The sequence below is a fragment of the Peromyscus leucopus genome, chromosome 3, assembly GCF_004664715.2.
Source record: "Peromyscus leucopus breed LL Stock chromosome 3, UCI_PerLeu_2.1, whole genome shotgun sequence".
Taxonomy (NCBI): Eukaryota; Metazoa; Chordata; class Mammalia; order Rodentia; family Cricetidae; genus Peromyscus; species Peromyscus leucopus.
Genome location: NC_051065.1, coordinates 55,192,564 through 55,216,203, shown reverse-complemented (window position 1 = coordinate 55,216,203; position 23,640 = coordinate 55,192,564). Strand labels below are relative to the sequence as shown.

The following is a 23,640-nucleotide window of genomic DNA, read 5'->3' as shown; positions in this document are numbered from 1 at the left end:
GATCACCTACCCTTAGGAAATACCACAGGATCTTTTCCTCTCAGCTTTGCACTCCCTATATCAGGTCATACAGTCTATTCTGGTAAGGTAGAAACTACAGTAAGTTCTTGAAATACTACTAATAAGGAATAGCAAGGAAGGAGGCATTATGAAATACTGGAGACAAAGTATGTTTCATCTTGTTACTCCATGTACCTCAAAGTTACTATGTAAGGCAGATCAGTATGCAGTAGGTGATATCCAACATGAGGCAGGTGAATGTAGAGAGAAAGCAAGTTTGGGAACCAGGCACAGGAGCCCATATGCCTGCAATTCCAACACTCATGATGCTGAGATAGGGAGTGAAGGGTGGTGGGTTTAAGGTCTGTCTGAACCATATAATGAGAGGCAGGAAGGGGCCAATAGAAGGGAGAAGGGAGGAAGGAAGGTATGTACTGTCTATAATGTATTTACTGTCTACAGTGTATTTGTCTATTCATAAGTTTGTAAAAAGTTCCTAACCCAGGATCCACGTGCACGCAATCTAAGCAGCAGTAGACACCATGCTTCAGGGACCCTTTGATAGGATCTGCTAAATTCTATCACACTGAATCTCATCACTATGACCTGCACTGAACTAGCTTGGCTTAAAAGTTATTTCTGGCTACTTTCCCCATAGAATGACTAGAACCACTTTCTCTTTTCTCTATCCTATCAGAAGAATAAAGCCCACTCTACAAACAGGTCTTTTGCTATCTCCTTCCTTCTAGCACCTCCCATCCATTCAGGCTGAGTACTGTAGCACACTAAATGGCTATTCAGCTCATTAGGACCCAGAAAATACTGGTGTAATTTCCCTTTGCTATAAACACAGTTCTCTATGAAGTAAGCCTATGGTGCTTACTGTAGAAAGGACCCACCAACTGTTGCTAATGGACAGTTAATTGAAAATCTGTTACTTTACTCTAAAGAGAAAACAAATTCATATTCCATTCACCTTCATGAACACCTTCTTAGAAGTGAGTGGTACCTGCTTCCCAGGAACTTTGTGTCCCACCAGTGGTCACCCAGAGTGAGAGGCTGTTTGGCATGAAGAGGGCGGGGCCTAGCTGCACAGCTGGGAAATCTGGGGCAAGTTACTCAGTGACTTTGAGTTTCAACAGTAAAAACAGCAACTGACTGCGGAAGGAAGTGAGGACGCACCTTTTCTTCTGCACCCATCCCCACAAAAGCACAGTGACATGTTAAATCATTTTGGGCCCTACTGGCTTATGATGATCCCTTATGGGTATGGATTGAGCAACATTAACACAAAAATTCAAAATGCTTCCAAACTGAAAGCTTTCACAAGTGGAAAAGTCTGTACTTGATCTTGTTTGATGGGTTTCTATTAAAAATGAAGGTGGCCCCTACCTGAGGGCTACTGACAGTTGATGGGTCTCTGAGGAGTGGAGTCAGCTTTCTTTAAGGTTGTGACCACAGGTAGATACACCATGTTCCAATAGATACTCTACACCATGAGTGTATGGGCAGCACAAACTAGATTCACTGGGTTGTTATAGAAAAAGAGAGAGAGAGAGACACAAAATTGGGAAAGGGGGGGTATGAAAGGAGAAGGGTGAATATGGAAGGGGAGTAAATGTAATCAAAATGTATTGAACATATGTATGAAATTCTCAAAGAATCAATAGAAATATCTTTCTAAAAACTGAAGGTAGACCTTCAGGGTCTATGTACATGAAAAACAAATTCTGTGTTTAAGCATAGGTCTCACCCCAAGGTAGCTTACTACATCAGCACAACCATTCCAAAATCTGAAAAAATTTGAAACTTAAAACACATGACAAGGAGATGCTTGAGATACTGCATTGGTGCTGGTGATGATATTGATTAACACTGTTTCCTGCCAATAGCCATGAAATACAAAGAACTTACACATGTCATGGTATCCAGGAACATCTCCATCCAAAGCCATGTTTGGAAATAATACATGAAACCAGACATTCTATTTTGGATTGGACTTCTAAATAAAACTGATTCCAAACACCCCTTCAATACATGCTGAAACAATAAGTAAGAGTGTCATGAGAACAGTGTGACTTTTTTATTTCAAAAGTAGTAGTTGCCCTGATTTTTAATTTTCATATAAATAAAATATGCAGTTGCAATAATATGGGTTGCAGGACTGGGGCAGAAAGATCCTTGCCTGGTCTGAAAACCTGCAGGACAAAGCAGCCTAGAACTGAGCCTCCTACAAGTGGCCTGGAAGAACCAACTGTAAAAGTACACTGGCCATTTCTAACCTACCCAAAACAATTTTACTCATCTACTCAATAAATATTCAGTGAGTACATAGTTAAGTACCAAGCATGGGTCTTGAAAATGGATAGTGCCCACTCTCAGAGAACTCATGAGAACATTACAGGTCATAGAGTGATGGTACAGTGCCATGTTCCCTGAGCTATCATTCTGAACTTTGAGGCAAATTAAATTATAAAGGATGTGATTACTGGCTTTGATCATTCAACCTATTCTCCGAGTACAACACAGCCTTTGGTAGGCCAGGCCAGCAAACTTCACAGTAGCCTCCCAAACTAATAGCAGGTCCTACAAAACCTCTGAAGGCTCCCAGTGACTCAAAGACCATCAAGACTGGGTGCTGATATGTCCTTTGCTTGCTCTGCCAGACCGAGACCTGGTTGCACTGGTGAAAGTATTTTCAAAATCTGTGAAGATAACTGAATATTATCCATTTAGATTACCCTTCTCCTTCCATTTATGAAAGGAAATCTCCTCTATGGGCCCTCATGTTTAACATATGTGCTGGGCTCCAAGGCCTGAGTTTTCAGAGAAGAACCCAACCACCTCTTGGGTTCATGGGCATGATTCTGAATTTTGACATGAGTTAAATACCTCTACCCATCACTTCCAATTCTGAAGAGGGTAAGAGAAAGCAAGTCTGAATCAGCAATATGTAAGGAAATTAAAAGAAAATAGAGCTTACTTACTTTATAGACCACAGTTTTGCTAAGGACTCTTAGAGATTCTCTTAGAATTCAGAGAGAGAGAGGGACAGCCACCTCATAGCCACTTCAACATGCTCAACCAGACTTCCTCCTCACCTGCCTACCCTTTAGCAACAGGGCAAAGAGGTGCAATCCCAGGATACTCTGAGTCCTCAGAACAAGAATTCTACAACAGATAGGAATCCTTTTCTGCCTTCACATCTTAGGATGCAACCAAGGTCTCAAAATGGCATACTGGCATTATGCAGGGCACACAGATCCCATTAACTTCAAAGAATAGATAAATGACTGTTTCTAGAAAAGGTCCTATGGCTCGAGTCAAATGCTGAATCATCACATGCAGCATCCTCATCTTGGAAGGCCCAAATGCCTGTGGGAAATAAATACATCTGACATATTGAAACAACATTTTTTGAAATCATTTGACTGTGGAACCGACCCCACTCTGACAATGACATTAATCTTCAAAATTGATCTAGTGTCTAATATCTGACTTCATGGAAGCTATGTATGTAATATTTCTTTTAAGAGAGTGCCATCTGAGGCAACCCAGTGCATCAGACACAGGATCTTCATCTGAGACTTTAACTTGGGGTATCCACTCAATCCATTCAATTCCCCTCAAAATCCCATGATTTTATGACCTTTAAAGGACAAGGGTACCAGATAGTCTTCAAAAAACACTTTGGCTCTAAAAAATAATAGGCCAGCACAGCCTCCAGGGATCAATTATCAATGAAAAACTCTGTATCAGATATCCACAGGTGCTCTGTGCTATTTGTATGCCACCATATCTATGAACAGCGCCTGGTTCACTGTTAGAGTTTAATACATTTGGTGTGAAGGAATGGTGAATGTCAATGATTTCTTTCTAGTACCCCAAATTTTGACTGAGAATAACCAAGGTAAAAATCCTATCTCAGTCTCGGAGGCCAAATTGGATTTGGGTTCCCTCCACTGAATACAGAGTACAGTGTAAACCTACTTTATATGCCAGGTTCAGATATGGGCATTTCTTCTTGGGCAATGCCAGGAGCTAATACTATTTGCAAATATTTTAATGACCATATGTATCTTTCTAACTGAAACTAATGTACTAAAATGTAATCTCTTCTAGAGGCACAGCTGGCTCATGGTCTGAACATAAAATTGGGATTGCAGAGCATTTTCTAACACAAGCCCTGCAATTTCCTTTAAAAAATTTAATGCTCATGTATTTCAATTTTTCAGTCAGCAAAGTGAGGAAATAAGCAGTGGCTGGACTGCCTAAATGGAGTACGTTTGAAATTTATAAATAAGATACCAAGAAGCAAAACAATCACTAATTTTAAAATTGGATATTTTAAAAATATTTAAAATTCAGAAATTTTAGCCCATTTTTCAATTTCAATGAAAGGAAACAGAATGCCTTACTTTCTGAAATATTCTTGTCAGTAACTCCTCACCCCAACCCCCTCCAAATAATTCCAGTGAAAGGAAAGATGGTATATTTTCTCTTTAAACACAAATGCTTGCTGAGCCTCTACAACTTGTACAGAATCTTTCAACTGGAACTTCCTCCAGATTTCACAAGGCATTATTTTTTCCCTTATCTTTACACATCCAAGTGGCATGTCATTTCTCACAGTCATTATGATAAACAGAATCCGATTACCTTTCTGTACAGGCTTTCAAAGGCAAAGGCAACGTAGAGCCCTGACAAAGTGGGGAGTCCATATTGTTGGCTCCTTCACACCGATGATCATTATAAACGCTCACAAAGAGGCCACAGGTCTTTAAAGCCCAACTCCCCATCATCTCTTTTGCAGAGCCCTGTGGCTATCACTGCAGAGCACAGTGGTCCATTCTAATCTCTGAATAGAGACGAGGAAGAGATCATTAAATTATAATTTCTATGCACAACTGCTACATGTTATTTCCTACCAACCGGATTAATATGAAAGCAAGATCCCAGAATAAAGCTGCTCAGCAGAGAGGAAGGCAGTTTAGTGTCTTGTAAATTTGATTTCACTGAAAGCCCTGACACATCATAATAGTGGAATCCTATTTACTGTAGCAAGCAGGATGGATAATGCTATTTAATACCTGGTGTACTGTGTGCCATCAGCTCACAGCTTTGTACTCCATGTTCTCATCTTACCTTAAGGTTAATACTTCTTGACAGCCGACATGGTAAATAGAGCCCAAATTAAGTGCTGATCCCATGATTTGCAAATCTTTCCTCTAAAGTTGGACATAGAAGAACTGGCCCCAGTTAAGGGGATCATTTCAACAGAATACACTTTAAAAGCTCACCCTAGGAAAAAATGTAAGTTTTATATCCCTAAAGCCAGATTAAAAAAGCAATTCAAGGTTACTCAAACCACATTTCCCATTCGAAATTTCAGAGAGGTTAACAGAAAAGCCAACATACTTGGAGGATTTGTTGAATAATGAATTGAAAAGACCCCATATCTACTCAACTGTATTGATTTTCTCCCCCCTGAGAGAATGAAATTGCAAGTGAAGGGGGTGAGGTGACATCAACTCATACTGTTTGCTACTTTTCAAAATATCTGTAATAATAACCCTCTACGAAACAGGTCAGAGTGTAAAATGGCTCACTGTGTCAGCTATAGTAACAAAAGCCATGGTGGGACTAGGCTGCATTAATTTTTCTACCTAATCATATCTGAATGCATTTATTAGAAACTTCACTTGAAAAAACAGCTTTTATTTAAGAGTGTAACTCACAATGTATAAAACATACTGCAAGCAGCTTTGCTGGGATCTGTCACTCTCAATGGCACTGCAAACATGACAGTGGCTTGGATACCTTCAATGTCTGGATGTGTGGACCAGAGAACTGCATCTGTTTCTGCAATTTTCTTTATCTACAGAGAGCATGGGAATCTGGCCTGATTTCCACATGAATCAGGAAGCCAATACAAAATTCCCAAATGTGGAGGAACAAAGTCTCTGTCCAGGGTGGCAGGTACAAACCAGCTTACCCATGCAGGCCCTCTGGGAGACCTGTGCTTTCCACTCTCCTGCTGAGTGCTCCACCGCCTCACATTCCTGGCTGCAGTGAGTTACCACTGACCCAAAAGCACTGAGGAGGGCTTCCAGTGTGTCTCAGTGAGGAAAACAGCAAAGATGGGCTTTTGTTTGTTTCAAATCCAGTAAGGCAATTGAATATCTCCCCCTTCCAAAATGATTATTGGTATTTTAGTATCTCAGATTTTAGTGATTCTATCCCTTTGCTACCCTGGCTTCACTGGGAAAATACTTTTCAATGGCACATTTCATCTGGTAGTAAAAGTACATAATAGTCTCTCCCCATACGTAGTACATCAGGTGCCCAATAACCTATTCTGCTTCTCAGATTATCAGTTAGCATTGTTTCCACCCTTCTTCCAAGCTTTCCACAAAGGAACATAGGTAAAAATATCAACTGACAAAAAGTGAAGCAATCCCATCACCAATTAATCACACAGATGGGCCTGATACTTTCTGATGCTGCTGAAGATATGCCACCCACCGGAAGTGAGGGGTTTTAAAAAAGTTGCTCATTTGATGGAAGTATGACCTTATAATTTAATTAGCAACTCTCCCCAGGTGACAAGCCAGTAATATATTTTACTTCTTAATGGTAATTTATTTTTTCATTATTCCCTTTCAATGTCCTCTTCCACCCAGCTGGTGCAATTCCCTTTCTGTGTTAATTCTAGGTAGTTTATTGCAAGTGTATGCATATCACTACTGAAACCCAGGAGTCTATAAAATGCAAGTAATATGTGCCACAGGACCAGGTTGATCTGAACACTAAACCTGTACCACATTAAGCTCCTAAGGGCACCAGGGCTTTTACAGCTCACCTGCATGCTGCCAAACCCCATCATCTTTAAGAGAGCCAAGAACAAAGTGGTTGGTTCAGTACAAAGAATTAATTCAACTTTATTTTAAAAATTAAAAAGTTACACGTGTATGACACTAGAACCCTCAAAGGGATCAAGTTTTCAAGATGCCCTGGGGATACAGGGACCTTCATCCTGTAAGGACTCCACCTAGTGTGGCTTTGACTTTCATGTTTTCCAACTGATAACAACCTATCTTTTCTCCCGTAGAATCAATGAATTGCTGGCAAAAACACATTTTCCTTAAGAATATGCCAGCAACCCATTTCAAACAAATCATCCACCAAAACAATTTACCAAGAGAAAGTCTATTTTCTTTCCAAAAGGCACACTATGCTACAGGAGTCAAGATGAATGCAGGGACATCTCAAGGATACCAAACTGCTCAAGTGACTACAGACTCCCCCCTGAAGGGAAAGCACCAAAAGCCAACAGTGAAATACCATTGGGCATTTCATCATACTGCAGTTTCTAGGTAAAGAAAACCGTCTTTTTTGGTCAAAGTTTCTCTGGAATCCTGAGGAGAAAGTGACGTATTTTTGAGTGTTTAAGACATTCAGGCTATGAGGAGGCAGTAATGATATAGTAAGACCTGGTCCTAAGAAGCACCGGAAGCAGAGGCACTACCTCAGCACTCACAGAGTTAACTCACAGCATTAACCAGCCACACTTAATATTTTAAAAACAACTGCATCCTGGCTCCCAGGGCTGCTGAGGAAGCTGACTCAAAACCAGATCTATTGACAATCTTCTGGCTTTATATTCTTGGGGCAAGTTGCTTTCAGCTTCAGGACATTCACGGAGTGAATGAGACAAACTATAAAATGTGTTTAACATATATATTCAATCACAATTACTATAAAATGTATAATTATCACAAAGAGGATAAAGCATTACAGATCTGTCAATCAATTATACCTCAATAAAATCGTGAAAATAGAAAATAACTGCTGGAGGGACTTGGACCAGTTCCTTGAAAACACATCAGAGTCTTCTCTAGGGGTTGTTCTAGGCTTCCTCTGGGCCAACTGTCAACCAGGAGTTAATATTCTTTGGGGCTCTTAAGTAAGAATCATGTTCCTCAAGCTCCCTTTAGGCCACAAATTTAAACATGATGTTTCTAACTCTCTCAAGAGCTAGAGTTTACTGTCTGATCTGTCCCAAAGCTAGCTGGACAGTCTGTGACCTTGACTGACTAGGAAAAGAGGACCTGTCAAAGTTTCAATACCTAGGACTTTGGAATGCTGGTTCCAGAAAGAATAAAATTGCTGTCTGGGAAAATTATACTTATGAAACCTCACACATTAGTGAAGGAGAAGACTATCTCAGACTCCTGGTGGACACACTAATATAAACACCTGGGAGGAGAAAAAGACTTGACACGTGGCAACTAATAAATAGTTTACTGAAATAAAATCAAGAAACAAACCAGACTGCATTACAGAACTGAACGTGTTGCACATGCTCAAATTGACTAGTTCACAATTGTAGAAGAAATTTGCATCAAACTGGATAGTTGAAGGACTAAGATCAGCAATCATGCAAAGGTAGGGCACACATACTTATTGTGCCTATCCTATCCTAGGGAACACCATTGGGATGATAGCCTAAGACTTGTGAAGGTTTTAGTGGTCCTCAAGAACCCAGGGCCTTACACACACAGGCCTACAATAATACTGAATGGCATTCCCAGGCCCTCATAAGACTTGCTGATGTCACTCTCTCCATTAGTAATTGAGTATTGACTTGAAGGTTTTATCATTTCATGTGATTAAAAGACATGTTCAAATCCATTCTCAAACCATAGCAACCTAGACTGGACTGTAAACAGATGATTCCCACACTCATATTATCATCTTTTTCTTATATTAAGTACCATTCAGTTCAGCACTTTTATACTTTTTAACACCAAGTATGTTTAGAAATCCCAATAGAAATGCTTATACAGTGTATCTTCACAACCATTAACAATACAAAAGAAAATGCCTTCACAAGTTTTACAAAATGCCTAGTTATAGACTGAATATCCGTCACGTAATCATAGATGAAACCCACCTGGACAAAATGACAAGTCCTCTAGGAATATTAATAATAAACAAAAACAGGGCTTTACAGGACTGGGTAGAAGTCATGAGGAGGTTGACTGACATGTAAGTAATTTTACAACTACTAGAATCTTATGGACAATGAAAAAAATTATATATATATATATATATATATATGTATATATATATATATATATCCTATAATGAAAACAGCTCCATTTGATAAGTTCTGTCCAGTCTGTAAAGAGCTGTCCTGTCATCTTTTATTTTGGCAGGGGTATTACTTGAAATTGAACTCAAGGTATTATGCATGCTACACTCCTTTATTCAGATCATTTTAACAAGCCAGTGATACAAATAATACTCCCTCCTCCTAGCGGCTGGAGAAACTGAGAGGCTAGGATTTTCATTACATAGTCTGTGAAGGAAAGACAATGATGTCAGAACTGGTTCTCTAAGTGGCACTTCTGAAGATTGCAACCTACATATCAAGTCAAGCTCACTTGCTGGATGGGACAGTCCTAAGAATGTATGATTAATTTTTTTTTTTAATTTTATGATGTAAAATTACACAAGATTTGAACTTCAGTACACATACAGTCCCTTTCGCTTCTACATTACAGAGGGAGACATAAGAGGATGAAATGAAGCCCACGTATAAGCTAAAATATTTACTGTGGGGATTTTATGACTGATTCATTCTCTAAATCATTCCATAGTATGTCTACTCAACATCTCTACTTGAACATTTTAAGAAGCACCATAAATAATTCCCAAACCAAACCCCTTATATCCTCTACCACCCATATCCTAAGTGATATCTGTATAATCTTCCCTATAGACACATCTACCTTCTTAGTTATAACACTAGACCTAGATTATATCTAAGCCTTTCTTTGACTCACTTTCAAAACTATGATCAAATCTGGTCTCTCCCTTTGCCACGCACAATCAGAAACTTGTTCATCATCACTGCTAGCACCCCAGTAGCCATGGCCATCCAATTACCTCCTCCCTCCCCTGCAACCCCAATCCCATAGGGTTCTCATGTAGCTCAATGTAACCTCCAACCGGCTGTGTAGCTGCGGAGGACTTTGAACTCCTGATCCTCCTGGATTCATCTCCCAAGTGCTGAGCTAACTGGTGTGTGCCACCATGCCTGGCTTGCCATCCCAATTCTAAATTAATCTTTTGTCAAGCCTCCCATGATTCAAATTTTGCCCAAGATAGCCAGCTGTTTGCTGATGGACAGGCTTCTTCTGTCCTTCCCATATGTGCCTAGTACCCCAATCTCAGGAGTGACCCTGGCTTGCTTCCCTCTGACTAAAGGCCTGTTCCTTGATATCCCATTATATAGCTCTTCCTTCTTCATGCAACCCCAGGCTTACACTTGGCTGAGGGACTCCTATGTCCTGCTAAGTTACTATTTTCCTCATCATCTCTGCTGCCAAACTGCTGTAAAACTGACTTTAAGCTCCATGAAAGTAGACATTTAGCTTATGCGTCTAGGGCACGAAACCCAGCACCTGACACACATCAGGTGTGTAAGTGTCAAGATGTGCTGACCTGCAACAGGGAAGGAGACAAGGAGATATGTTTGAAATACAAATAGCTACACTGAGCAGAATTAAATGTTGCATTTCTTTCTTTCCCTACATTTGATCAAATGTCATATTCTAAATAAATCAAATTTTGGATCACTTTGCAATTCCATGGATTCTATATAAAGGTAATCTAAGCACCAAATCGATTTCACTGAACAGGGGTTCTGACAAAATGTTAAAACATCATCCTTAAACCATTGTCTTGTATTCCTCTAGTCCCGATCCCTCTGCTGTGTTTTGGTCCATTTTTAAATACAGGCTGACTAGGCATATGCCTCCTCACTTACATCTCTCCTCTAAGCCCTACATATTTATAGCTCCTGTTACCACTCTTGAAGGAGACACTGAATTGTAAGCTGTAACTGCAACAAAATGGGGTTTTCATTGACAGCATATCCTTCAAAACTGGACCACCTCAAGCCAAGTATGTTGGCATACATGTGTAATCCTAGCACTCAAAGTGTAGGCAGGAGGATTAGAAGTTCAAAGTCATCCTTAGATGTGTAGTGAATTCAAGACAGACAATGTTTCAAAGTCACAAAGAAAATAGATGAACAAACAACATCTAAAATCCTCAATATGACAAATAGCATTACCATGTCCAAGAATGCACTCAAATGTACTATAGACAATGTTTGGGGAAGTTAAAAAAAATGGCTGCTGTTTGGCCTGGGGAGAGGCAGATAACAACACATTATATAAGATAAATTATGTGAGAGAGTTCTTGGGTACAGAAAACACAACAAACAATAACCCAACCTCACAAACACACAAAATGACATTCTTGGAGACTTCTTAAGCAGGACAAGGAACTGTAGTGCTAATTGTTGGTGCAGCGAGAAGTGATGATAGGAAATAGCCATACCCTCTCCTCCAGTCTGGCCAGCTGCTCTTTGTAGAAGGCATCCTGCTTCCGTATCACTCGATCTTTCTCTTCCAGCTGCCGAGCCTAAAAAAGACACGAGGAGTACACTATATTGAGAAAAGGCAAAAGCAGCAACCGCGAAGCAAAACTCAGGCAGAAACTGCATTATGAATATATACAGAGCTGACGTTCATTGCAGTCTATTAGGTCTCTGCCATAGAAAAATATTAATATGATGATGATTGCTGCATTTATATGTAAAGAATAAAACTGCATTGTGTTTTTTCTTACTTTAACAGCTGTGTCCTACTTTGTCTAAATGTATTTGGAAATGTCAGAATACAGTGTACAGCAGACTGTCTTATTTATCTTTCAAAGAGTAATTTTAAGGAGTAATAGTCTGCACAATGAAACTTTGATCTGATACTTGAAATTAGATACATGCTTGCTAATCCTGAATAAATAACCAAAACACTGCCTGAATAGCACATGCACATGAACCTTACATTGGAGAACCCTTAATTGATCAGTGCAATCTGTATGTAGATGCATGTGTTCATTTCATTTCCTTACACACAAAGAAGTAGCAGCTTAAAGTATGGAGAAACCATAATCATGGCTTATTCTTCATTTGAAAATTTTAAAATAATAAGTAAAATAAAGTAATTTAAGACATTTAGTTATGATAGCAATTTACAAGAACTTATTTTATAAACTTAAGAAAGCAATACTCTGAAATTTCTTATAAAACTAACAAAGATTTCTACTTGTGGATGTCAATGTTAGTTAGAATGCATACACACATTTTTAAACTGTTGTTTGGTATCCGTAATTATGCTAAAGTGATCTTTGGTCCTGAAACAGAAAAGACCTCTCTTTATAATATTACTTCACAGTAACCACGTTATTATAGCAACAGTTTTGTGTTCAGTGAAGGATAAATAGATGTCTGACTGCTACTTAGAAGAAATCAATGTATTTTGGCATTTCCATCTCTGTATATGTTTCATATTCCTTTGTAAAGTGTTGCTTGGCTCACTCTACAACAGTAACTGTTCAGTCAAGTTTTTGTTTAGTTTACATTAATCCATTTGCTCATTTGTAGGTTTTGTTGTTGTTACTTACTTTATCTTCAATATCCTGCAGCATGTTAAAAAATAAACAGATATTTAGCAATATATACATATATGTGTATATACCACTTTCCCCTTAAATTTGGCAGAAGATATTAAAAATACAAACCCAAATAATCCTCATAATAATGAGGAAATACAAGATGTGCTAATTTAGAATACATTTAAGTGTCATTGTGCTCTTAAAGGTTAAGTACAAGGTTTCAAATGACATGTTTATGCTACTTGAAATCATATGAATAATAAGAAACATAGAGTACTAAGATTAAATAAAAAGACATTCATATGCAAGTAAATAGTCTGTATTTTCTTGGTAGGTACGGTAAAAACTTTACTAGTCTTTTAGGATCACAAAGGAAAAAATGTAGGAAAAAGCTTTAACAAATAATGCAAAGTGAGAAAAAATATCACCTAAATCTGTGTTCTCAATCTTCCTAAAGCTGTGACTCTTTTATACAGTTCCTCATGTTGCGGTGATCCCCCAATCATAAAATTATTTTCGTGGCTACTTAATAACTATCATTTATTACTGTTATGAATCATAATTTAAATATCTGTGTTTTCCAATGGTCTTAAGTGACCTCTGTGAAAGGGTCATTCAACACCCATCTCCCCAATGTGGTCACAACCCACAGGTTAAGAACAATTGATCTAAAGAGAAAAAACTAAATTCAATATGCATACTGAAAATATAAATAAATAAATAAAACTGAAAATTACTGCATTCACAAGAACATTCATAGACCAAAATAATAATAACAACAACAACAACAATAATAATAATAGGCCAGTGACAAAGAGGGCAAAAACACGAAGATATAACTGTGAAAGTTAACATCACTACCATAGAAGGAACTTCATTTAAATAGTAAACCTTATCCTTCTTAACAAAAGCCAAAAATGATACAATTCACATCCATTTACAGATAATGATGGTACAAAAAACAATACAGGTGCAGAATCAAAGAATAAAGATTAAAAAAGTGCTGTATTATTCATCTTCCAAATTGACAAAATATAAGATTATAATCATCAATACTGGCAAGAACACAGGAAAGTGGGTTTTCATCTATATTGCTTGTCAGATATATAAATGGCCTAAGCATTTCAAGCATTAATTTGACAACACACAGCAATTCTTAAAATTGTACACAGCCACAAAAATGTGAACTTTCTCTGTTTGGGGACTTTCTTAGCAATTCTGGCAGCATGAGAATACATTTACTGCAGGGCTGCTAGGCTGTAAGGAGACGAACCCCAAATCAATCGGATACCTAAATTATATATACACTAAAAAATAATACATGCACTAAAAGGTGAGGGGAAAGACTAGTAACAACAAGTATATCTTAAACACTTCTGAAATAGAAAAAAGTAGATATGCTAGAAAATGTCCAGCCAAACTGCAACATGGCAATAGTTGTCCATAAACATTGTTACTCTTACTGACAAGATAATTTTACTTTAAAGCATTCAACTGTAGCAGATATTAAGACAAGATTAAAAAGTTCATATTTTTATTTGTTTGTTTTTTGAGAAAGGGTTTCTCTGTGTAACAGCGCTGGCTTTCCTGGAACTCCCTTTGTAGACCAGGATGACCTCAAATTCAGAAATCTGCCTGCCTCTGCCTCCTGAGTGTTGGGATTGAAAGTGTGCCTTACTATGCCTGGCCTCTGCATCTGAATGTTAAAGAGTAAAGTATCTAAGAAAAAGAATTATGTAAATGGACAACAAAGGAAAAATAATAGAGTTTAAGGAAATAAGATAAGGCCCCAAAATAGAAAAGTAATCACAAAGATTTTAACAAAAAATAAAATCAAAGATGTTGACCTAGCCACATGATCAGACATTAGGAATCATTAAAAACTGATATTTTAGAAAATAACTTTTAAATAATCAAAGTATACACTGAGTGTGTAGTGGGGGGTTACAAGTCAAAATACAAGTGGAGATAGTTCTTTAAGCAAGAAAGGATGGAGAGGGAAGCAGAGGTGGAGGACAGAAAATGGAGTATGTGTTATAAAGATGTGTAAAGAAGTGTAAACCATGCTGAAATGCTAGCAGTGGCTATGATGTACAATGAGGCAATACTTCTTTCTTTCTTTTTTTTTTTTTTGGTTTTCCGAGACAGGGTTTCTCTGTGTAGCTTTGCGCCTTTCCTGGAGCTCACTTGGTAGCCCAGGCTGGCCTCGAACTCACAGAGATCTGCCTGGCTCTGCCTCCCGAGTGCTGGGATTAAAGGCGTGCGCCACCAACGCCCGGGGAGGCAATACTTCTTATCTGGACTATTCTTTATTATCCACAATGAATAGATCTTACTTCTATAACCGGAAAGAAACTTAAATATCAGTATGAATACATTTATCCTGAACTATGGAAACATCAACTGAAATAGAGATTTTTATTTGTTTGTTTTTTGAGAAAGGGTTTCTCTGTGTAACAGCTCTGGCTTTCCTGGAACTCCCTGTGTAGACCAGGATGACCTCAAACTCAGAAATCTGCCTGCCTCTGCCTCCTGAGTGTTGGGATTGAAGGTGTGCCTTACTATGCCTGGCCTCTGATACTGAATGTTAAAGAGTAAAGTATTAAGTAATTATATACAATTTCAAAATTTAACAACCTGAACAGTTATAATATCAGAGAAATTACTTCCTACACCCTTAATATACCAACACCTGCTTTTCCTTCTACTCAAAGGATATTACCCAACATGGTTATTAAAATAAGAGTACCACAAAAATTTTTGTTTAGATGGTTAAGATTTATCTGGAAAAAAAAATGCAATGAGTATGTGCCATAAGGATATTTTAAAAATACTAAAGAAATTCAATTACAAGTGTATTGTTGAATCTATCCTGAACATAGGAAGATTGAACAAATTTAATTTTGAAGAGCTGCTCTCAACCTAAATAAAGGATGTGCAAAGATATAATGCTCGAAAAAGTTTGAAAGCAACACACCACATGTCGGAAACACACTGAAGACCTAAGAGGGAGCTATCACCAAAGACCGACAGCATGAAACTCAAGGCAACATCACAAATCTTCCCTCAACTGCAAACAGAATCAATAGCTGGAGATCCACTGGGGAGAATAACAAAGCAAGAAACATGGCCACAACACTTCAATGGCACATTGCTTTCAAACAGTTAATAGGATACTGGGCAGAAAAGTCACACGATATGAATCGTGAAACTTAAATAAGCCAAGGATATGTTGGCTAAGCTAATGGCTGCTGAGTATGGAGAGTCACACTCAGCTTAAGAGAAAGCAGTAAACGGACTGCAAAGAAATAAAACTTCAGACACAGAATCGTTGCAAATGAACAAATAAAAACAAAGAGGATTAGAACATTATTTGCTGTTAAGGTGGGATCATTTCCTGAGAGAAAGATGAATATAAAGTCTTTGCCCACCTCCTTTAGCTATTCCTAGAAAAAACCTACACTGATTAGTTTTCAGATCATGCTAGGTTTGGGACAATATGATTGAGCTTGAAAATAAGACAGAATATGCTAGCGAAGATTGTTATGGAAATCCAATCTCCCATAATCAAGACAATCAAACACAAAAGGAAATCAAATTTTATGAACCCCAAACAAATATTTTGATGTTTTAACTAGTTGTTGGTCACTAAACATTGACAGACACACACTTACCTCTTTATAGACTTGTCTCTTTTCAGAAAAAGTTTGAAGGTGCTTCACAACAAAAGGTACAATAATGTCAATACAAGAGAACATAGGGACATGGGCAAGACATAGTGTGTTGATAAGAACTTTACCTTCCCACGTATATTCTTTGGAAACTCTTCATAGCTCAAACTTTTTGGCATTGCTATGCCCTCTTAGCTGTGGTATGGCTCAGAGATGGCACAAGATCATGGCACTAGGAACTTGGTGATGTCACAATGATTTGGTCACAGTATAGGCATATGAAAGCCCTCGAAATGCCAGGGCTGATGATGGAAACTCAGGGTGGAAAGCAAAGCCGGAACCTGCTTGGTGTCCATAAGATGATACCATGAATGCAGACATTACTAGGGCTACTTTTTAAAAGAGTTCTCAATAGACACACCCTACCTCCACATTTTCTTTCATTCTAAATCTTCAACCCTTCTAAAATACAGACATAATGAGCTGGGAGTGATTGAGGGTTCACAATGATAGGGATACTCTGTGGCAGGCAGCTCTATCTGTCCTCACAACTCATGTAAGAAGATAAGCAAATAAGAGCAAGAGTGGAACTTTATTCTTGTCAAAATTATGTGTGAAGATTAATATATATTATCTCAATAAAATTATATGCTCATATAAAAAGAAAAAAAGATTCAAAGGGTATAGTTTACCACACACTTCAAGAATGCATTGTAAGCTATAGAACATGACCACTGAATAAAAACAAGGTGCCGCCGGGCGGTGGTGGCCCACGCCTTTAATCCCAGCACTCGGGAGGCAGAAGCAGGCGGATCTCTGTGAGTTCGAGGCCAGCCTGGTCTACAAAGCTAGTTCCAGGAAAAGCGCAAAGCTACACAGAGAAACCCTGTCTCAAAAAAAACAGAAAACAAAATACAAAAACAAGGTTCCAAAGTGACCATGTACTCAATTGGGTGAGCACTAGACTTCTGTTATAAATGGGAAATTACACGGGATTTACTGAGCCTTTCTTTATTAAGAGGCTTAATGGCTAATGCCAGCGTTAATCTGACTACAGAAAAGCACACGGGAGACCAAGAGAGCACACTTTTCCTTATTTCTATGTACTCATTTCCAAGAGAAGATTAAATGGAAGGGATGACCTGGCTGAAATGTAGACAGTACCAGCCATCAGTTGTGGGCCCAGGTGGAATAAGTGAGCACACAGGTACACATCCCTACTACTGTAATGAAGGTGTGAGCCTAACATACCTAACCCTTCCCTAAGTGCTCTCTGTCAGGTGTTTGCCAGAGCTATGGGGAGTCAGACACTGGTGGCATGCATTAACAAGGACTTATACTTAAAGCAGCATTTTCTAAACCACACCCACATGTGACCTTCGAGATTAGCTCATCTCAGTGAACTTACATGGGGCTGGCCTCTGGTCACTGTCACACTTTTGAGTGACTGCTAAGAGGCAAAGCTATAAGCTACATGTAAGTCTTAGCTTACAATGTTCAACTAGATTAATGTCTACTATGGAATAACTGATTAGGTTGAAAGCAGATATGATCAAAGTCTACCCCTCTAACACAATTCCTTTTTAATTTTTCATATAATATATTTCGATCATATTCTTTCCTCTCTTCTAACTCCTCCTAGATCTAGCCCCACTTCCCGCTCACCCAATTTTATGTCTGTCTCCTAAAAAATAAAGAGCAAACATAAAAGCACAAAAAAATATGGAGTCTGGTTTGTTTTCACCAACTACTCCTGAGCATGGGACTTCCCATGGAGTGTGGTTAATAGACCCCATCTCACTCCCACTGAAGAAAACTGATTTTCCTTATCTCAGTGCTATCCATTTCAAACAGCTTCTTGGCTAGAGGCTGGAAGTCTAACAGACTCCTTTAGTTGAATTCAAGAACTCAAACAAGCCCCCATGATTGGATCAAGCCAGTTTCTGTTGCTTTTTCTCTCCTCACAGTTTCAAGAACCCTTTTCTCCTTTTCCGCTTTTTTGTACTAATCACATATTAGGAACAGCCAACTGTAAACATCCTCTGCTCCTGCTGTTTATTCTCTGGGAGAAGGAAAGCAGGTGCAAATACAGTGACTCTCTAAACCAAATACTAAGACCAACAATGAACAGAAGAGATGGACTGAGGCATGTATTTAAGACAGTGGTGGTTCACGTCACATACTGCAGTTCTCTCCTCAGATTAGTTTACTGATCACGGTATTTACAAAAATATAAATTAAGCATTAAATGAAATCTTAATTATATGAACATTTTCTTAGTGTTTTTTTTTGGGGGGGGGTTAACCTATAAATTCCTATTTCATTTCTAATTTAATTTTACATTCAAAGCTTACTGTTATTAACATTCAAGTACAATAGGAAGCCAGTAGGTGAGGAGGAGGCCTGGATCTGTGCCCTGGCCCTGCTAAGTCTCCATCTGACCATGACCTGACCAGCACCAGTGTCCCTATTGGGCCATGCTCGCATGCTGCTGCACACAGTTTCTGTCATATCTCAGCTTTCATCTTTGCATCTGATGAAACCTTTCAAGACACCTTATATAGTAGTTCTTTCAAAACTTTGTCTTCTTTTGCATGTGTTTGTTTACCCACTGCCCCTGTCCTTAGCTCTCAGCTCTCTGGGGCAGCAATGAGGCAGGGCTTTGCTCCTCTGAATATATCCTTGGCTCAAACTAAGACAATACTTCCCACAAAAGCAGCAGTCAGGATGGAGCTGCACAGAGCTGTTGCGGAGGAACACAGAGACTTACTTCGAAACACCACAGCACACACACTGCCTATCATGTGGATGTGTTACTCAGGCGAAGAGCAGAACAAGGCAGTGCCAGCATCTCACAATCAGGAACGAAAGCCAATATTCCTAGTAGGACCTCAAAGTTAAATGAATGCTCAGAGTGTGAAAGAGTGTCTACAAAGAACATCATTCATCCATGTCTTGATCAACAATGATGCGTTGCTAATTAGTACAATGGCTGGTGGAAGTGGGATTTTATTAGTGAACATGTCCATTAACTATGAAACATGTGAGATATGGGTTCTTTCTATTTTTAAAGACTTATTTTTAATTTATGTGTATGTGTGCAAGTGTAAGGAAAGTGTTAGATGCTCTGGTTATGAGCCATATAACATGAGGTCTAGGGACCAAATTCCAGTCCTCTTCAATGGCACTATTAACTACTGAGTCATCTCTCCAGCAAATAAAGTTGTTAACTATTTGAAAGCTGACTACAATATTATATGCAGATCCTCCTTCAAGTGTTAACAGGCTATGAGTCTCCAACAAGGCCTGCAGCATAGGGATGTCAGGAACAGTATGTCTTGTATCAAGTCACTGACTGAAGGTGAAGATCTTTACTTGGGACCCTTCTGACATGAGGACCAAGTGACTCCTTGCTGTGGAAGCTGTCCTGTGCATCACAGTATATGCAGCAGCATCTCTGACTCTGACCTACATAGCCCAAGAAGATCATGACCAAATCTGTCTCCAGCCATGGCCAAATGTCCCCTATTGAGAATGGCTGTTCTAAGGATTGGTAGTCATTTAAAGCCAATGATCAGCAGCTCTTTTCCCCCAGGGAACCTTTTCAGCAAAGAACAGAAAATTGGGACATCACTGATTTCACAAAATGGGTTCCATGAATAACTTTGTACCTGCCTGCCAACACACTTTAGCTCAATAAGTATCCATATATATTGGAAAATTGGGCTGAGAACTGGCTGTATCATAACCTGACAGGAGGGCTGACCTGTAAAGACAGTGCACAAAACTATTGAGAGTGGCCACATATGTATGAGTTAATGAATCCTTTCTTAATCGGAGACCAAACTAGAAATTTTGATCCATTATTTCTGAACTAGAAGGAGACATGTAAAAGAGATATATAAGCACACTCCTGTGATTCCATGTAAAATAAGACGCACAGCCTCCATCACATACAGGACTCTGAAGCCTGTGAACTCAGGTTTGGTTCAGGTCAGACTGATAACTCAGCTGATGTAAGCTGGAAATGGTTTAAGCTTGTTTTGCTTGGGTACTGTTGTCTACACCAGGCTCCCTGTTAAAAGTTTTACAAGTCACATGTTACAGAGTAACAGGAAATTTCAACCTGGAGCTCAAATGATAAACTTAAGAGTCCAGGCTGTCCAGTTGGAGCTTTGCTCTCAACACCCATTTAAAACAAGAATAGGGACTACGGTCCCCAGTGTCTAAAAATCAAAGGTGGCATGTATTTAGAGCTTCCCGGATTTTGAGTCTTCTCTAGCTCTTGCTAGTACATGCTTATGAAAGAAAGACATGCATGGAAAATGAACACCTACCATATCTAAAAGATCATGCTGAACCAAGGTCAGAAGCTGAAAATAGAACCTAATTCTAAAAGACAAAATTTTTACCAAAAAAAAAAAAAAAATCTGTTGAGTAGATAATGATTATGATGCTGAAAAACTTTGAAGATCAAAATTAGTTGAAAGAGGACAGCTTAGTAAAGGACACAGAAGCTAATGCACAGGCATGGGACAGCAAGGGACACTCATTACCATACCCAGCACAGCAGAGATCAGTGCTATCAACCACTAACCACTACCATTACATGGAAGAGCAGGTGGTTCTTAACTAAATCACAGCTAAGGTGGCACAGAGTGTGAAGAAGCATGAAGCAGTTTGAGTTGTGTAAATTAGGGCACAATTATACTAAAGTGTATCTATTTTCTTATTCCAAGACTGAGAATAAATGTCTAGTTCCAGGAATTTGTATATAATCTTGTTTTATCCTGAACATTACAAAGCTCAGCTGCTTTTTTAAAAAAAGGAAAGTTAAACTGCACTATCTGTGCCAAGGCATTCAGTGTGACTGATCTGACAAATAAATTGGACAACAACACAGAGACAATTACTATAAGACTACTGAATTCCTTTTCTCTGGATGAACTTGCATTTGTTCCATTTAAATTTAGATTTAATGTTCACACTATTGAGAACAATTGGCTAGTCAACTTCTCTTGCAATCTGTTTCACAGACAGAGCTGGGGAAACATACACACACCACACCCCCACACCCTCACACCACACCAGGGTCCTCCTGGTCATTTTATGGGCAGTGAAGCTCCAAACACACACACACACACACCACCACCACCACCACCACCACCACCACCACCACCACCACCACCGGCACTTCTCAGCACAAACAGGACTATTAAGATTTTCTGCAGTAGTTGATATGGCCTCTATCTTATGTTGGTTCAAGTTTCGGGGAGAATTAAAATACAGAACAAGGGTGGCGGAAAACAACTGGGACAGAAGAGTGAGCAGGAGCAGGCTGAGCAACACAGGCCATCAAGCAGGTCTACTGCCACAAAGAGGGAGGGGAGGAAGGAGATTCTGCTGGCTCTGAGGAGACCCTGAACAGCTGCTGCCCGTCCCAGCAGAGCAGAAGGGCATATACCCATGGCTGCCACATACTCTGAAGTGCTGAGCAGCAAAATGAAACAATAGGGAGAGTCAACTTCTGTTCAGACAGAAGGGATTCCAACACCTAAGCTCCATGTGTGTACCCCTTCCTTCAGAATGGCTGTACTTGTGTATAGGACAGGCTGAGCAAACCCAGTCAGACAGACTAGGGAAATACAATTTGAACCACAAATTCTATGCAGTGGAGAAGAAACAAAACAGGTATGTGATAAGTAAAGCTGCAGTTCCTTCCTAGCTGCTAACTTGTTAGTCTTTTCATATTTGTGAACGTCATGGAATAAGCTAAATGCATCTTAGATTCCCCCTCTCGTTATAACATTCACATTTACCACAATGTGTCTGCTATTATGCATTTTGAATCTACAATGTGCCTAAGCCAGAGGAAACTCAATAAATGAGCCTGTTCTGCTACCACACTGTTAGGACTTGACAGGCAAACACTGAACAACATTTGGAAATAGCCATGTAGCTGAGACACCTGGATGCCAGGGCAGAACATTGTGTGGATGGAGGATGCTCCCTCTCTGAGGATTTGGCACTCGGAGTGGGTCTGCAGCTGCTAGAACAGGGGACTTTGCAAAATTCACTGGGCTGCTTCCCCAGCTTGCTATAATCTGGAAAAGTAACATAGGTAAGATTGGGCGGGAGGAGAGCACTTTTCTAAGGCGAGTTCAACTCACAGCTGCCAACGTAATCATACTAGTTTTCATTTTCTAAATGCAAATAAGTAAGGCCTGAAAATAGCTGGACATCTTCAACTCAGTTCTGGCTCTTTATCGAGGTGGGTACAGAAGAACTGCATTACAAACTCAACCCCCAGGTGGAAAAAGAGAAAGAACTGATGTGACTCTCAGGAAAGTTCCCTGAGGAGGCCTGGGTAAGAGGCACTCAACAGCTCTACTCTGGGTCTGACTCACTCCTAACACACCCTCACAGAGAGAATGCCTCTTCCCAGTGACTGGAACTGGAGTGGCTGAAGTTATAACAGCAGCATTTTCAACTAATACCCAGTTCAAAAAACAAAACAAAACAAAAAACTTCTGATCTGATAATGGTAGGGGAGCTACCAAAGAGGAACTCTGAAGAATAGCCATGAACCAAAGCAGTTTTTCCCTTACATGCTGACTTTCAAACCAAGATGCAGGGCAGTGGTGGTGCTTGCCTTTAACCCAACACTCAGGAGGCAGAGGCAGACAAATCTCTGAGTTCAAGGTCATCCTTGTCTACAGACTGAGTTCTAGAACATGCAGGGCTGCAGAGAGAAACCCTGTCTTGAGAAAACAAACAAACAAACAAACAAACAAACAAAAAGAAGGTCAAACTAAGATGCAACTCTGCTACAGAGATCAGAATTTAGAAAGAGTGGAGAGATGTCTCTCACTCTCTTGCTGCTCTTGCAGAGGACCTTGGGTTTGCTTCCTACCACCTACATGACAGCTCACAATCATTAATTATCCTGTTTCAGGGGATCCAATACCTTCTTCTGATTACCACAGGCACTAGGCATGCACATGATGCACATGTATGCATGAAGGCAAGATATAAATATTTTAAAACTTTAATGGAATTTGGAAAACTCTCTAGGGAATAAAAAATATTTTTAAAATATTCCTCAATAAAGCAGCCATTTTTGGTTCAAAGTATCAGTAATTAGGCCTTCACAGAATTGAAGCTTTTCCCAACCCAATAGCAAGGAGAAAGATCTTAAAAATCTTTAGCTTTTATACAAAGAAACAGAAGAAACAAGAACATGGGGGAAATCTACTGATAACCTCAGGCTTCCAACTGAGTGGAGGGAAAGAAGTCTCCAAAAGGAGGCATAGAAGGATAGGTTTGCACGGGAAGCATGATCACTCAGAAGACAACAGACAGGCAAACCCGGTGGGCAGACGCCGCTTCTGTCCTGGATCAAGATGCGGGAAGAGGGACAGTGGGTGACAGCTGTTAC

At 39.3% G+C, this 23,640-nt stretch overlaps 1 protein-coding gene across 2 annotated transcripts in view; it reads right to left on the bottom strand.

Moving 5' to 3' along the window:
* Chchd3 (coiled-coil-helix-coiled-coil-helix domain containing 3) overlaps positions 1–23,640 on the bottom strand; it is a 278,523-nt gene that overhangs the window by 85,141 nt on the left and 169,742 nt on the right. Inside the window, exons 5-6 of one of the 2 annotated variants that reach the window (XM_028866156.2) lie at positions 12,541–12,555; positions 11,416–11,499 (exon numbers count right to left, since the gene is read on the bottom strand). In XM_028866156.2, the coding sequence (XP_028721989.1) occupies positions 11,416–11,499; positions 12,541–12,555 (99 nt within the window). The remainder of the gene's footprint in view (positions 1–11,415; positions 11,500–12,540; positions 12,556–23,640) is intronic. The other variant, XM_028866157.2, reaches the window with a different exon arrangement.